The sequence below is a fragment of the Triturus cristatus genome, chromosome 7 (genome assembly GCF_964204655.1).
Source record: "Triturus cristatus chromosome 7, aTriCri1.1, whole genome shotgun sequence".
In the NCBI taxonomy this organism is placed as follows: Eukaryota; Metazoa; Chordata; class Amphibia; order Caudata; family Salamandridae; genus Triturus; species Triturus cristatus.
The window spans coordinates 196,302,181-196,320,269 of NC_140590.1; the positions used below are offsets into that span (position 1 = coordinate 196,302,181).

Below are 18,089 nucleotides of genomic sequence, written 5' to 3' on the forward strand. Positions count from 1 at the left end.
GTGAACTGGGCTGGGAACCTATCATCATCTTTGGAGATTAAATCTGTTCTAGATTCACAAGCTTTTGAATTTGCGAGTAACATAATGAATACCTTTGACAAATTCTAAATTTGGCAACTTTCTATAAATTAACATAAGTGACGTTCAAAATCCTTTTTTTTTTTAATCGAATTGCATTTATATACAATGATCTTTGAGAAATGGTTTAGATCTGCTTATCGTATACCTTTTAACTCTTTGTATTTTCTTAGTCGTAGTATTTTTGCTCTGACCAAAGGGAGGGTGTTTTGGGTCTCCTATAGGTCCCACTGTTGTTTTTCCTTATGTTAGCCTTCCTACACACACAATAGGCTGTTTTTGCTTTGCACACATTACATAGTAACTAGGTTGTTGTGCCACATTGTTATTTTCTGCATACACTGCATGTTTTATTATTTTACTTTCTGCTATAATTCAGTCTGTACATTGTACTAGGCCAAACAACATTGCACTGTATTTTTATCTGTGGTTGGACACTAACAAAGCAAGTCTCTTCATATAAGCCAAGACTTGCAGTTCCAGAAACAGAATGCAATGAGGCTGGCAGAGAAAATGTTCTGAGACAAAGAACCTACGAGCCTGAGTTGCAGACCAACTGATTATGACTCGCAGGTCTGGTGTCCGACACTAATGCCAGAGATTTACTTAGTAAGGGTAGGCTTAAGCTAATTTGTGATTCATTATGACAGTGCTTTTTATTGTGTACAGTTTATTGATTGTGTTAATCACAGTATTGACTTGCATATGTCTCCTAATTGCTGCACAGTTTTTGCATGATAGAACACATTTGTTTCAATAAATACTGTAAGCTTTCTATGTGTCTCTTTTCTTTTATTGTAGACATATGTGAGTGAGAGAATGCAAAGTGATGACCTGTTACCATGACTCCTGAGAGAGTTCAGATTGTTGTGTTCTGGGGTGCTAATTTCCTGTCTCTCTTGAAGGATAGGAGGCAGGTAAATCACTATGAGTTAGCCTGGATTTGGGGCCATCGGTGCTGATGTTGTAAGGTAACTGAGACCCTACGTGCTGATGTCCTGTGATCTCAGTCATGGTTCTGTTTCTGAGTAGAATCCCTGCCATTGTACATCAATCATGCCATTTTCAGCTGGATCATGGTTTTCAAACCGTTAAATGAAGTATAGTCATGTTATTAGTGCTGCATAAGCTTGGCAAGCTGTCATCTCTAGCCTTCAACACTGGCTTGCAGAAGTTCCTTACTCTCCAATCCAATAGATAAAATGCAAAAGAAAAAATCACTGGAATAGGGCAACTTGGCATGAGATTATGGAGATGGTGTCTGCAATTTCCTTGCATATCATTGTAGAATGTTGAGAGATCACATTGATCAGCAGCAGCTTTCCATTAATGTCAGGAGAAATTCCTCTTAGAATTTAAAATATAAATATTGATAGAAACCTACTGAAAAGTGACCATGCAGAATGTACATTTTGCTTGGAACAAGCCTGCCACAAATAATGTTCTTTAATCTGTCATCTTTTAACAGAAAGGAAAGCCATTTGAGCTGGTGGTGGATGTTGGCTGTGGCACTGGACAGAGCACACGTATATTGTCCACACATTTCAAGAAGGTGGTTGGGATAGACATCAGTGCGGCTCAAATCAAAGAAGCTGAAAATGTTGACACCTCACCCAATGTTTCCTATGTGTAAGTTGAGCTTAAATTTCAAAATAATGAATTGTGTTTTCGATAGACACAGAATGCCAAAAATTAAATATCCTTAGGGAAATATATTGAGAAAGCTACTGTACTTATACATGGGAGTAAGCGATTAATTTCAAACATTAAACATGGACTTGTTAGAGTTTATTGCTGCTTCAAAATCACTTTGAGGGTATTTTTCAAAATCAATCATGAGTACTGGAAGCAGTTCTGCATGAGTACTCTTTTACCACACTTACGTCTCTAACATACCTTTGTTAATCTGTACTGAAATGTCCCACTCTCTATTACTAACAGTACAAGAGGTAAGGCATTTTCTGGTTGTACAGACTGTACATGATGAGACTAATTTTAGATGTTTTGGAGACATCATAATGCGTTGTAGTATTGTGTAAAAGCACTGCAAGAGTGCAACCGCCTTTGTGAATAGGCTCCATTGATGCTATACAGAAAAAAATCGTAAGATAATTTTTGTGCTGTAGATGAGAAAGGCTATATATAGTAACTGATGTAGTGTGCGACAGAATAATGATGGTTTCCTAAAGTGATGTCCACTGTGTTGTGCACGAGGTCATGAGACGTCCGCTGTAGACATTAAAGTAACTGGGAGGTACAGCGGTTTTAGGTTTTTTAATTTAACCATCTCTGTGTATTGCAAATCTTTACGGCCCTTATGACACTCATGTACAAACATTCCATTTGAGAAATCGTAAACGGCAACAAATAATGAATCTCAATTTGATTTCCTAAATGGAATGATTAAAAATGCATTCGGTAGAAGAGGTGGCAGTTTACACACTGATTTCTACTGAGTGCATCAGTGTTTTGCAAACTGACGTATATACTAGTAGGTCGGTTCACAAAAATACTGAATAGTTATGGGTCGTAATTATGAGTATGCATTGGCTTCTGCTTGCATTGTGGTCTCCTGGGATCAGCAGACCACATTGTTAGTGATCGCTCCTAAATAATTAAAAAAAAATACAGCCCATTTTTCATAATGGAAAACAGGATGTGTTTTAAGGAAAACATAACAAATTACGTCATACATTTTTTTGGGATCAGGCAGTGGTCCAAGGGACGTTTTCGTTAACTAATAGCATAATGAAAATTATGTACTAATTGTGCAGAGGGCAAAACAATTTAGGAGTCTGAATCAAATTCCAAAAGATGAATTTTATTATAAGAAAAACAGCCTGACACAATTACACCAAACATGCTATAAAAATAGACATGTTTAATTTAAGCATAGGGCTCATTTGGTGGAATATAAAATGAATCTATAGATAGCCAGATCCTAAAAGGCAGTTTTGCAAGCCCCTTGTGCCACCAGTGCGTTATTGTTTGTGACGCATCAGTGTATTCTTTTACTCCACATTTAGAAAGTGACGCATCTATAGAGATGCATCACGGAAGACTGACATGCAACGGATTGGAACTGTGCGAGAATCTGCTGTGTCACATAAGAAGTAAAATATGCAATGTTAAATCCAACGCATTACTGACGCAGGGATATTTACAAACATTCTTGAAATTGCGCTCGCAAGCCTATGCCTCATAAACCCATGGGCAGAAAATTATGCAAGTACCATATAAATAGAAGACAAGACCAGCAGAGCAGTCTTTCAGCAGATCAGACAGCATGGTCCTCCTAATCCTGCAGCTGGGAGTTGGACCAAGAAGACGAGAACCAGCACCAGACCAAATACCACAACCGCACCCTCTACCATCACCACAAAGGCAGCACAGGAGAAGGGAGCGCATCTACTTGCAAAGGACCACCCTCATTGGGCTCCGCGATGAACAAGTCATCAGAATGTATCCCCTCAAGAAGTCATCCATTGTGACCCTGCTGCATCAGATCTCACCATGGCTACGGCCACTGGAATCAAGCTATCCTGGCGGATGAGGGGTGAAACCCAGAAACCGGTCCTAGGATGCTTGGTTCCGGACCAGGAAGGACCTGGCTTGGCAGTTTGGGCTGGACTGTGTCCATGAGGCACAGGGTCAAGACTGATTTGCATATGGCCAGGTCTAAACTGGGGTGGCATGGTGAGCAAAAGAATGATGGATTTAACCCAGATCTCTTGACTGGGAGTGAATGTTTTGATTTGTTCTGCATTCCGTCCATCACTTGTGTGTCTTTTGCCACCAAATGTCTGCAACATTCCACTGCAGACAAAGCTCCTGGCTGTGTTACACATCTTGGCCTCAGGACCTTTCCAAGCAACAGCAGCATGAGTGGCAGGTGTCTCTCAGATATCTTTCTCCCCTTCGTTCCTTCTGTCTTGGATACCGTTATTCAGCTCACACCACAGCACATCCATTTTCCCAGCACACAAGAGCAGAAGATGGACATTAAACAAGGCTTCTTTGCCATCGCTGGCTTCCCACATGAACTTGGTGAAATGGACTGGTACCACCTGCAGCAACTTCACACCTATACTGCAACAGGAAGCACACACACTCCATCAATGTCCTGGCCATTGTGGACCATCAGGGACTATTCACCAATGTACTGGCCAAATATCCTGGGAGTGTGCATGATTCATATATCTACAGAAACAGCATCATGAATGATCATTTCCAAAATGGACAATATGGCAATGGGCTACTTGTAGGTAAGCAGGAATCAATTAACACATACCAATACTCTGTACGAATATTTGTCCATCTGGCGCATTGCGTGCCATTGTGTAAGAATAACACAATAAGTGATTGTGAAAAGGCTAACCCACATATACACTATAATCACTTAACATACCGTCAAAAGGTGCATACACCCACAGTAGCATAACAGAAAGTGTCCTGCCAGTGCCATGGCACCATCTACCCCTACGTATGTCCACAGGGAACAGGGTGACTAAAGATATGGGCAAAGATGCATGTAACTCACCTCATAAAATGATGAATGCACATGTGCCCACAAGGCAAAACTGCTGTCTGAATTGCATGGAGTGTATGAACACATGTTAACTATGAACTCCCCTTGGCCATAATGCCTGTACAGTACCACAGGGACATGAGCTGAGTACCAGCAGTTCACATCATATGAAAAAACATTGCAGCACTTCAAAGATGTGGCACTGACAGTGTGCCTGCAAAGATGACCCATAATAATGCTTGAAAGTGTGTCCCTTAGCTAACACAGATATCACCGTGCATGCATTTAGTAAACCACATGCATAGTGACATATGGACCTAATTTATGAGAGCTGATATGCACATTAATTTAATGTTCTGCCCTCATGGTAGCATGAGCCAGTGACATGTTGTAGCTTCTCTTCTTGGGGACCTGTGTTCACAAGTCTAATCTGATTCTGTATGAGCTTCATGCGCAGCTGGTACAACACATTGTGTGATGCATGGTGGGCGTAACCGGCTGGTCCACTATTACATGGACACATTAATTAAACATGTGTGGCTTTAGGTGTGCCAGCTAATACCGTCACTTTCACGCAAGGCTATGTGTGTAAGTTGTGTTACATGATTGTTGCTGTGGGTACTTTCACAAAGCAACCATGCATCCTGAAGCTACATCAGAAAGAGCAAAAAGATACAAGCCGGAAATGCAACCGAATACCCTGCAAAGCCATGTAGTGTATAATAAGTCACACTGTCGATATATGCACACATGTCATCTAATTCAATTTACCTATTTCAATGTGTAATGCATTCTAAAGCATTTATGGAAATAGGAATTCAGATAAATGTATTAAGGTGTCCCTTCATGTTAAAAAACAATATACACATGATGCAGGCATTAGTACACCATGGTACAAGGGTGCCTGTGCAGGGCCATGTCATACGAATGTGTGACAACGCAGGGGCAAACACAATGAATAAAAGAATCAATCGAAATATGTTGCATCACTGTGCCTTGAAACAAACTCACTTCTGCACAGACAAATCATTTTCAGCACTTCCATAGTGAAATGGGCCTAGATGGGCCATGCACAATCTGGGAAACATAATAGGTACACAGGTATCACTTACACATTGCAAGACCTCACACCTTTCAGTCAACAAATCATGCACTGCAAAGCACCATCCCCTCTTATGCCCATTAATTGATGGACAACAAGTGAAGTGACACGTGTCACAAACAATGGGAAACTCAATGTTAAACACAACATCTAATTTTCCCAAAGAGTAGTCCCTCTTAAAATGTTAGCAAACATGACGTACACCACATGCCTTGTATACTCAATTGCAGTCGTGGCCGACACAACTCGTGGGTGGGGTGGCAGGGAGTCGTGCGGGGAGGTTGGGGACGGGGTTTAATTTTAAATACATTTTTTCTTAAATTAGCTTACCTTTGCGGCCCGGTCCAGTCTGGTCCTTTGTCGTCCTGCATGTCTCTGCTCCACACAGGAAGCAGGAAACCTCTCTTTTCTTTTTCTCTTTCTTTTGAGATCATTAGTCTTCTAACTGTAGGGACTAGCTTCGCACAATCTCTGCGTTAGAAAGCACTGGGTGCTGTCCTATTTGGGATCAGATCACCTCTGGCAAATCATTGCCTAGGATACAATCGAAGGGGAGGTCAAAACTGACTACCACCTTATGTCAGCTAAGGCTGCCCTATCATTCCAGGGGCACTATGGCTATAGGTTTGGTTACCTCACCTGTGACTGCCCTTACTGTTTTTGTTTCTCCTGGCACATACTGATCTTGGGATACCAACCTGTCAACCACCATGGAGTGACTGGCACATGTTTCTCTCAGGCAAGTTGCAGAGATCCTATTTACCTGAACTAGTTGGAATTGCCTACTCCCACCTTCAGTGAGAACCTGTTTACCATCTGGAACTGTCGCTCAGCAAAATGCTAAATGGGCCTCCTCATATGAGGTGTCCTCTTTTATGTCTATATAGGACCGCCCAGTGTTAACCACCTTCTTGGAGCAGGCAGGTCACCTCTGTAGTGACCTAACTGCTGACACCCTGTTCTCAAAATAACATCTTAAGCCCTAAGTTCCCCCTGCTCTTCTTGTCAGAGTTGAGGGGTGGAATGTGATCTCATCCTTTTTAGGGTTCTGAGGTATTCAGGGAGTGTCTTTTGTGGGCATATCCACCTCCCTCTTTTGGTTTCTGTGGGCCTTACACCCCCCTTTCCGGAGTTGTCCACCCCAGGGACTCCCAGAGTAATCTTGTCCTTACCCGCTCATCAGCTATCAGAGCCAGCTCTCTGGGGCTAAAAAGCTTTGAATCTACCAGATGCTGGGGTAACTTTTATGAGGAACAATTAGCCAATAGGTGCCCCTTCATGGACAATTTATATAGCCCCTCATAGGTGCTTACCTTGTTACCCTTCATCCAGCCCTCCAGGGCCTTTCCTGAGATGTCAACAATGTTTCATGTGAGAGCAAAATGTGCTGCTTCCCCCACTAGGCTGTAGAGCCTAAGCCCCTCAGCTAGCAGTGAACCCCAGTATTGAAAGCAAACCCTCCTCATTCTAAGAGCTCTCGTAAATACTGTCAGCCACTTATCTATGCGATCACTCTCTTGCTACTTAGGGACCATCCCCTTGGGTAGCCTTGGGTCAACCCCACCATCCCTTGATATCTTAAACTCTTCTTAGCTGCCACCATCTATTTTCTCTTCCACCCTTGTCCTCTTCTTTTTGCCCTAGACTACCTTCTTCTCTTCCACAGCTATGTCTGCTAACTGAGCCTCAAGTTCTCTAAGTATGAGGGACAGTTCTGATTTCTCTGTAGTAGATCTTCTTCTCTGACTAGCTGTAAACCAGGCCCTGATCCATGAAGAAGTGGACAGGTGGTCATCTTCCTCCTCTTGGTGTTTGGAAGGGTCAGCATCACCCTCCCATTTAATCCTGGAGTTCCCTCCATTTCCTTAAGCACTGACCATGCTTCAAAGGACTTCAACAGCTCCTTCTTCCTAGTGTTAGTACTTGCTGGTAGCCCACTAGCCCTAAACAACACCCTAAGCTCAGCTAGAGTGAGTGTTTGTAGGCAAACCAGATCAAGCTCTGTGGTACCACTAAGTTTTGGGTCACCCCTAAGTTAGACCCAAGGTACCCCTGTGGGCAGGGTTCATTGTATGTGAAAGGTAGGCCATGCCCTGATGTGTGTGGCATGTCCTGATAGTAAAATCCTGCCAATTTTGTTTTTCACTATTGCAAGGCTATCTGTTCCCATAGGACGGAATGGGTAGTTTGCTTATAACATCTTATAAACATAACTGACCCTGGGAACAAGATAGAAAAGAAAAGTAAAGTTTAGTATGCCTGAACTCAGAATGTTAAAGTGCATCTTTTCGTGAGGGCGATTTTTACATTCTGTGTTTGAAAATACCACTTTTAGAAAGTGGGTATTTTCTTGCCTAACAATCCAGTGTGCCTCTGCTAGGTTTGGTATTGCATGTCCGGCTTTTGGATGGAGAAGGGCAGTGGCTCCAGAAGTCTGATGAGTCAGGGCTGGGCTGAATAGACCTGGACTGCATTAAGAGTAGGGGGAGGAGGTACAGAAGCTCTCTGCCTTCAGAGAACAAAGGATGTTGTGGTATAAATATGGGGGCCCAGAACCCCTGAACTTTAGATCACTTCTGAGAAATCAGGAGGAAACCTTTGGAAAGGAGAAGAGCCAGAGAAGCTGAGGAGGAATACTGCCCCTGTGCTGTTTGCTGTCTGGGGTTGGCCTGCAGTGGCTGCTTGCTGCCAAGGAAAGGAGAAAAAGGACTTTGCTGTTTTGCTTTGTCACCTGCTTGAAGAGAAGATCTCCAAGTGCTTGAAACTGAGCTTGCCTCCTGTTTGATGTCTCAGGAAAACCAAGACTTCACCCTTCTGTCTCTCTGCATCTAGAACTGCCGTTTCAGTTGCTATAGAAGGAAATTGCAACACCGACACTGGCGAGCGATGCTGTAACCTGCACCGAAGCTGTGAGCGCTGCTCCAACTTGCGACATAGGCTTGACGCCTGCTGCCATGCCGCATCGACTCCGAAGCCGAATTCATCATTGTGGAACCAGTCCTCGACGTGGGTGACTCCAAATCCACTGACAGCGCACCGTCGTAAAGAACATAGGCTTTGGCGCCATTGTGACGTCTCCTCCCCAATGCAGTAAGGAGCAGTCGTCTCACCTCCCCCGTGCTGCAGTAAGGAACAAAGGTTTCACCTTCCCTGGGGTCATAAGGAACCGACGCCTCGCGGCGCAAACGAAGCATCGCCTCCCGTACGCTGTGAACTGTCTTTGATTTTCATTGTTTCCAAAGTACTGTTCTTTGTAGGCCCGATGCCACGCACCTTGCAGTCGGCGCCGTATTCTGAAATTTACGCCGGTCATAACGTTGTTATACGTCCAACTGGAGTTATTTGTTGCTACAAGCTTTATTTAAGTGAATAACCAATTTTTATGGATATTTTTGATACTGAATGTTGGATTTTTGTAGTTTTGTCTTGTTTTGGTTTAGATAAAGATTACTTATTTTTATAAACTGGTGTGGTGTCCATTTGTACTGTTTCCACTGTATTACTGTATGTGTTCACAAATGCTTTACACAGTGCCTCTGAGATAAGCCTGTCTGCTCATGCCAAGCTACCAAGGGGGTGAGCAGGGGTTATTTTAGGAGTGTATCCCGCTTACTCTGACAAGAAGTAAGGGCCACTACTTGGACAAAGGTATCCACCTCTGCCAACTAGAGACCCCCATTTCTAACAGTGCTCCTATGGCGCTGCCTTGGTAAGGCTAACATATGAGTCTTAGCATGGCACCAGCTTGGGAACGCCAACGTTCCACCCACAATACCAGGAGAAAATTCCTAATGTGACAGCTCGTCAGCGTTTGAGTTTAACAGTGTGGGAGCAGGCGGTGGTGTGGCAACCCACTCGCACATTGCCAGAACTCATAATCAGGCCCTTAGTTATTAAGGTTATTAAGCAGTCATAAAAGGTCAGTCTTCACAAAGCTCCCTGATTTACATTTTGAAAGGCCACGATTAATACGATTTTTCAAATTATGGTCTCATATATTCATATTTACTGTATTATTTTTAGAGTTACCCCTGCAGAGAAGATTCCATTCGAAGATGGCTCTGTAGACCTGATAACTGCTTCCGTTGCAGCTCACTGGTTTGAAGTTGATGGATTTTTAAGGGAAGTTGATCGTGTCCTCAAACCCAATGGATGCCTTGCATTGTACTGCCTGCATCTCCACTATGATCTTCAATACAAAGATTGCTCCAAACGTTTGACTGATACATTCATGGTGGTAAGGGAAAATCCAGTTATCAGTTTGCGATTAATTGGAATATGTTTTGCATGGGAATGAAACCCATTCAGAACCATTCAAGGATTAAGCTTTGCACACAACACAAATGACATTGTGTTGATCCTATCTATGTATTAGGGATTATGCTGAGCTAAAGCCCCCCCTCACACACACAAATTCCAGAGTGAAACCACCACTGCCCCTTATTTTCCTCATTGTTATTTGCTGTCCGTGTGTCTCTATGGAGTTTGACATCCATTCTACTATCCCCTTTAGGACTTCATGAACAGTATATGTAAGACATGAGGGAGTCAACTTTCACATTTTATGCAGAAATCTGTACATATAACAGTTAAGCGTAAATTGTATTTTCTTTAAGGCAGGCAGACAGTGATAGGACAAGTGGTCAGGGGTACCATGATATCCCAGTCCTTTGCCGTATCCTCCACTATTTAATATCAACTTGGCTTAAGCTACTGCAATACAGAACTATGGCTCTCTCCTTTGTTATACAACAGCGTGTGTGGCTAAATGGGTGTGGACACAAGGGGGTGTTGTCAATTACCTAGATGCCCCTCATGTGGGAGCCGCTGGCAAATGTGATTCATATATTTTCAAGTTGCCCGGAAATTCAAGTTTATTGGGTAGATATCTGCTGTTGGCTTTTTTAGGGTTCTGGGTGCTGGTTAGAGTTTCATATTTGAACAACATGCTCTCCTTAGGGCTGGAGGCACCTCAAGTTTATATGCCAGCTTTACTTTTCTCCATTGTCATTGCCGGGTTTTGCTCGGTGCTTGGGTGGAAAAATAAGCTTCCACATGCTATTGATTAATCACAATGAGACATTATTATGAACTTGAATCTGCCACTTTGAGAATGAAAGATGCTTGGCTATCTAAGGTTGTTCAATACTTAGGGCCTTATTTTTCCGGGGGGCTATAGGTATAGCCTATATTGTCCCTGGATGTAGGGCTGGAGTGTTTATTATTCTCAGCTCTGGGAGTATATTCTGTAGGCCCAAAATAATTTACTGCAATGATGTGCTCCCTTTTTTTTGCTTTTTCTACCCCTTGTCTTTCTTTTATTCTATAGAATTGAAATTTGTATCCAATTTTTGCTGTTGTGTTTTCCTCCTGTAAGAAAAATATAAATAAACAAAAACCTTCTCATTTTGGGGAGGAGTCATGTGTCTCCCCTCCTCGAAACTTTACAGATCCCCATTCCCAGGAGCTGTATTCTTTTTCTTAAGGGAAGGGGGCATGTAGCCCCCTGCCCAAATCTTTACAGGCCCCTGGGGCACCATACCCCAGGGCTGTATTCCACCTAGAGACTTTATAGATACTCCTAACACAGATGGTTGGAGGTTGCTGGCAGGGACACCCACATGGATCCCCGTGGAGCCGCCTGCTCCCATGCATTCATTCCTCTTGATTGCAGTCGGAGCCAGCATGGCTTTCACTGGGTGGAAGCAGGTATTGTTCCATTTCCTCATAACAGCTCAGGCAGTAAAACAATTGATGGTTCCCACCAGGCAGGAAAATGTTGGCAGGTCCCGCCAGGTGGGGGACAGACAAGTTTTCTTGAGGACAGGGAGACAATATCATAGGGAAGGCTCCCGGGACACAAGAAGTGATCCTGCCACAAGGGATAGGGTTTTTGAGTCCTCCAAGAGACTTGAGTATTGTGGAGGGGGGGCCAGGTCCCCCTCATTAAAATATTTAATATGAAGTGCCCATGCCCTGATCCACTTCAGGGATTGTGTGTATTTTAGGGCAGGATCCAATTTTTAAAACACATTTGCAGTGGATTCCTGGACCCACTGCAAATTTGAGGCAATTTAAAAAATATGCGTTTTTGACCCTGGCGGTGGCCCTCATGGGAACCCCACCAGACAAAGGAGGGCAGGGTATCTCTATTCTTGCCCCCTCAAATTTGTTTTATATTTTTTTCTAGGTCTCCAGACTGAGTCTGAGTCCCCAGTTTTTAGGTGGCTGTCACCACATCTCGTCTGGAGATCTGTCAGCTTCACAGATCCTTCACGGCATAAAATATTTATATATTTTTACCATTATTTTCTCGAAAGCTGCTGAATGGATTCACACCAAATCACAAATCCATGATCTTACTTTGTGCCAAATTTGATGTAATTCCGTTCAGCATTTTTTGCAGCATCTTTATTTATTTTGCCAATTAAATACAAAAATTGATCAGATAAAAGCATTTTGAGCCCCCCTTCTTCTCTCCTTCTACATATCAGATCACCCTGAAACTTTCCAGGAAGCAGGTGCTGTGTCACAACTTTACAGGAAGGAGGAGAGGCATGGAAGAACTTTTTCGGGAAAATTTTGGGAGCATTCATCAAATGGCATCAAAGTTATAAAAAAAAATATTTCACTATGGAAACACTATTAACTATAATTACCCATTCATGAGAGGGTTTTTCAGTGAATACATATATGTGGTAGCTTCTAGAGGCATTCAAGTATAGTAATTGCCAGTGTATGTCAGTCTCCAAGTTTTAGCTGCCATCACAAAGTAATGCCTCTTTTCTGACTGCCTCATCAACTAGCTATGTAGCAATATGCACTGTTCCCCCATGTTAACATTCATTCTTAAGGAGTAGTGGGTAAAAAGGGTGGAGTGTTTAGATGGAGCTTCGTGCCAGTGAATATGGTCTCAGACACCTGAGGGGATTACAGATACTGGCATGTTAAATCCACTATTTTGTCGTGCGCTAACTATTTAGATTATAGTTTTACAACATGCACACATCTAACAAAGCTCCCAATAGGACTCATCTTGTAGGTGTATGATATTGGCAATTCACCCAAAGGTGCTGCACATGTCTCAAGGACAGACGGGTAAAATATGGGCACTTGTCTTTGTAAAAGTACGTTTGTAAAATCTGGAGAACATTTCTGGTCAGGAGGACAGTCCGAGGGACATCTATCTTAGTCTGGTGGTGCATGAACGGGAGGGCAGTGGCTCCTATCCATGGTCTGATAATGCATGGAAAAGGATGAGAGTAGCTCCTACCTTGACCTCATGATGCAGTGAAAGGGGCAGTGGCTCCTACCTTAGCCTGGTGGGACATGTCAGGAGGACAGGGGTTCCTACCCTGGGGTCCCAGTATGTTTGTGCATGTACAGGAGGGATCTGTCTCCTACCCCAGGGCCCTGTGATGTGGTGCACGGGAAGAAGGGTACTAAAACATACCCTAGTATGGTAGTGCAAGGCTAGAAGGGTAGGCCTAGGTCATTCTATATACTGGTATAGTGGTGCACTGAGAAGAAGTGCACAGATAGTTTGTCAACCCTAGAGTCCCAGGAACATCTCACCTGGTATGGTGGTGCAGAGGCGAGGGAGCAGTGGCTCCTATCTTTGGACTGGTAGGGAACTGCAGGTAATGCACAGATAAAATGCCAGCCCAATAGACTGCTACCCATGGCCTGGTGGTGCATGGAGAGAAGCTGCATGAACAGAGGGGTGGTCCAAGGTCACTATCTATGATCTGATGATAAGCTTACAGCAAGTCTACTAACAGGTGGACAGTCCCAAGGACTCCTACTCTCATCTGATGGTGCATTGACAGAAGAGTCACAAATAGTAAAGCATGCCCATGGTGTTGTACCTTGTCTGGTGGTGTACAGACAGGTGGGTAGAAGCTCATATGCATGGTCTGGTGTCACCCCAACATGTTGTGCATGGATAAGAGGGCAGTTTCAGGGATTCCTACCTTGCTGGCTGTTCTGGTGGGGGCGGACAGGTGGGGCATTGTCTCTTACCCGGGTCCGTTTGTGAACGGACATGCAGACACAAGCTACGTCTTTCTGATATGGCGGTGCACAGACAGAGGGCAGGGACTTTTCCTTCCTTATTGCTACATGTTTGCATATACAGGGCATAGGTACATGGGTGCTGAGCAGTAAGCAAAGTTCACACTCAATGGACTGAACATCCACTAATGAGATGACCAGCACATCTAAGTTTCAGCACTGCTTTCTCCGCCTCTGCTGTTGTTTGCAGAAGAAGTGAGCACATGATGACAAGAGCACCTCAGATCTTGGACTGAATGGTCACCGATTAGATGCCCAGCACATCTGAGCTGTAGCACAGCTTTCACTGCCTCTGCTGTGTTGTGCAACAGAAGCAAGCACCCACAACCAGAGCACCTCAGATCTTTGCTTTGTTCACAGTGATTAGCACCGCCAAAACATGATGTGCAGCGCACTTTTTAGAAGCCAACCTTGGCCTACAGGGAGAGGTGCAGAACGGGAGACCGCGCTGGAGACCCAAATTTGCGCATTCATCAAGATCTCTTATAAACCTTCTGTTTTTTAGGCTGTTTACTCACAGGTCTTACACTGAAAAGAAAATCCCGAAAAACAGAATGATTGATGAAGTGGTGAGTGGGAAAAGGAAGTATCCCACCAGGGCAAAAAAACATCAATTAAAAAACACTAATTCTGTGGGAGTTGCTTTGGATTTGCAGCTCAGGCTGAAACTGTTTTATAAAACTAAGTGCAGGCTCCCCCGCTTCTGTAGTACTCAACCCGAAGTTGGGCCAGGTGCCAGGCCATTTTCCAAATGGAGAGGGGATGCACAGGCCCCCCTACTGGGCTTACTAATGCCTGGGGGTCCACCACCTCCCCTGAACTTGTTTATAGATAATTGTGAAATCTATCGGATCACCCTGCACACCCGAGGGCTGCCACCTTCCTGGCACTTTATGTGAAAACAAAGCAAAGGCCTCATGGACCTCCCCCCACAGCCCCAGGGGCTACCATCTCCCTGGGGCCTTAATTTCAATGAACGCTGAAAACAATGCAGGGTCCGAGCAGATCTCCCGCTGCCCCAGTGACCATCACTTCTCTGGGGCAAAATCCAAGAAAGGAGGGGGGGGTCGCAATGCCTCTCTTCTGGAGATATATATAGCCCTGGGGACTACCAACCCCCAGGACTAACTTCTGCAATGTCCCAGGGTGCCCAACCCTGGGAAATAGTGTTTTGCTATGGTTTGGCGGGCACAGCAAACAATAGACTTCAAGCAGGCGTGAGCATTAAAAATGCTCTTGCTTGCTAGAAGCAGAGCAGAATTGCGTTCACACACAAGGAGCTGCCTTTCCAGCAGCTCCCTATGTGTGAAAGCAATACGGGCTCCTGCAGGAGGTGGGGATCTGTCAGGGAGCATGGGGAACTCAGGCTCCCCCTTCTGTCGCTTTGGAGAGTGGATGCCCTAGAGGCATCCTCTTTAAAATGGCCAGGTACCAGTGGATGGGGTCACCGCTGCCCAATTTGACCCGGTTAGGGCGGTCAAGCAGCCCCTCCTCATTTCTAAACAGCCAGGTCCTAGGGGGGTGAGATCCCTGCGGTACTACTTTAAGGTTTTTAGATAAGGCCAACCCCGGGAGATAGAGTCCACGGGGCTGAAATAAGGCTAAATACATTTTCATTAAAAATGGTTGGGCCGCGGATGATTGGGTCCATGGGGCCAAAACCAGCCCAAGGAAGGGATGCCACATGGCCCCCTCCCCTAATAAAACAAATCAAACTAAAAAAAATGTCGGCCCTGGCAAATCACAGGAGAACCTGCCTCCTTTTATTACTACTCTGCAAATGCGCCTCCTGACTCACTACTAGTTGGGGGATGAAATCCCCTTGAGTTCTGAGGGTCCTTGGAGGCCCACTGCCCCTCTTGTTACCTTCAGTAAACCCAACACTTTGGAATTGCTAAGAAATCATCAGAGGCCCAACCCCCTTTCTCCACCAGTTTATAAATGCCCCTTCTGGTGCACTATTAGTTGGGGGATTAAGTCCCCTTGGATGGTGAGGGTGCTTGGGGGGCAACAAGCCATCCTCTACCTCCAGTAAGTCCCAGACAGCTGGATTGCTGACAGGTCATCGGAGGCAAGCCCCCTTTCTCCAGCACTCTGCAAATGCACCTCCAGGTGCGCTACAAGCTGGGTGTTAAAGTACCTTTCGCTGTTGAGGGTACTTGGGGGCCAAGAACCCCTCCTGTTACCTCCAGTAAGTCCTACGCAGTGGGATAGATGTGAGCTGGTTGGAGGCCTGCTCCTTTCTCCACCACTCTGCCTGCATGCCTCCCCGTGCACTGCCAGTTGGGGAATGAAGTCCCTTTGGATGCTGAGGGTTTTTGGGGGCCAAGAACCATTCCTGTCACTTCCAGTAAGTCTCACAGAGCATGATTGTTGAAAGCTAGTCACAGGCCCAGCCCCTTTCCTTGACCACTCTGCAAATACACCTCCTGGCACACTACTGGTTGGGGATGAGGTCCTTGTCGATGATGAGGTTCCTTGGGGGCCAAGAAGCAATCCTGTTACATCCAGTAAGTCTGACATAGCATAATTGCTGATAGCTGGTCAGAGACCCCGCCCCCTTTTGCTACCACTTTGCAAATGCACCTCTTGGCTCACTACTGGTTGGGGGATGAATTCCTCTTGGATGGTGAGGGTTCTTAGGAGCCAAGAAGCCCTCCTGTGACCTTCGGTAAGTCCGACACAACAGAATTTTGAGAGATGGTCAGAGGCCCTGCCCCCTTTCTCCACCACTCTGTAAACACTGCTACTAATTAAAAAACTATAGCAATTTGCTTAAAAACCAAAGGTTAAAGGCACATTATAGTTAGGAAATAGAATTTAAAAAAAATGTAGAAATTCACTAAAAAAACAAGGTTATAGCGGTGTTATATTTAGGATATAGAATTACAAAAATCTTGAAATGCAATGAAGGGATGTTATAGTTAGGCTCAAATTTCACATGTGCAAAACCATGAAAGCAGCTAACCTGAGCTAACTATAACGCATGCCCTTGCAATGCACTGCTTATGAACTCACATATTACATCACTGATGACATGGTCAGAAACATCACTGATTACGTTACTGATAACATCTCAAGTTACATCACTGATGACATCATCCAGTGAGTGTAAGTTTTTGATGAAAGTTTCTCAGACTTAAAGATATGTATATCTACTAAGGTACTTCATAAGTTAAATTACTATTCTTTCTGTATTACTAATTAGAGATACTAAATCTAAAATATGTCTCGCTAAGTGGCTGTGTCACAGCCTGTATCTGTGTGTGAGTGTCTATTTGAGTGGCTGTATAGCTGTGAGTGGCTCTGTTGAAAGGCTGTAGAGTTGAATAAGTGGGTGTCTCACTATCTGAGTGAGTAGCTGTATAGGTGATTTATTGACTGTGACTGGTTGTATGGATGGGTGAGTGGGTGTATGACAGGCTATATGAGTGACTGAGTGGCTCTGTGGGTGAGGTACTGGGTGTGTAAGTAGGTGCATCGGTGACTGAATGGCTGTGTGTATGGGTGAGTGGTGTGTCAGTGGCTGTATTGCACAGTCACTGTGTGTGAGTGAATGTATGGATGAGTGAGGGGGTATCTGATGAGTGGTTGTCTGGATGTGTGAATGCATATGTAAGTGGTTGTGTGAGTAGGTTTGTGATTGGATGTATGTGAGAACAAGTGGGTGTGTTAGTAGTCATCAGTGATGCCGTTGGTGATGTTATCAGTTATATCACTAGTGAGATCACTAACTGTGTCATGAGTAAAGTAATATGTCAGGTCATAAAGAATGGATTGCAGCAGCAAAAGTTATAGTTAGCTCAGGTAACTACAACTGCTGAATTTCTAATTATTTTGTATGTGTAAAATATGAGCCTAACTATAACATCCCAGTAACCTTTGTTTTTTTTGTGAATTTCAAAGAATTTTCAAATTCTGACACTACAGTATTATGACCCTTTAATGTTTAGTTTTTTTAGTTAATTTCTACAGTTTATTTTTAGTACAAAGTATATTGTTATTTATTTTGCTTTTTATTTCAGTATTTATATTAGAACTGTAGTCATTTTTTGTTTAATAAATATACATAGTTTACATCTTAAAAATAAAAAATCAGACATATAGTTCATGTAAAATATATAACCTTTTTGTAAATGTAAGTTAACAAGTGTTTTATTATCAATATTTTTGGAACCACGGTACCTCCAGAGGGCCAAAACAATAGAGGGTAGGACAAGCACTAAAAGTTTTTTAATTCCAATCATGTGATTGGAATGAATCCACGAAGTCAGATCCACAGATTCACCCTAACTTTTTATGAATATT

At 43.8% G+C, this 18,089-nt stretch overlaps 1 protein-coding gene across 2 annotated transcripts in view; it reads left to right on the top strand.

Annotated features, from left to right (window-relative positions):
• The window catches only part of LOC146809207 (putative methyltransferase DDB_G0268948), a 283,255-nt gene that overhangs the window by 47,336 nt on the left and 217,830 nt on the right, over positions 1–18,089 (top strand). For both annotated transcript variants that reach the window (XM_085614310.1, XM_085614311.1), the window contains exons 3-4: positions 1,547–1,707; positions 9,732–9,945. In XM_085614310.1, the coding sequence (XP_085470436.1) occupies positions 1,547–1,707; positions 9,732–9,945 (375 nt within the window). The remainder of the gene's footprint in view (positions 1–1,546; positions 1,708–9,731; positions 9,946–18,089) is intronic.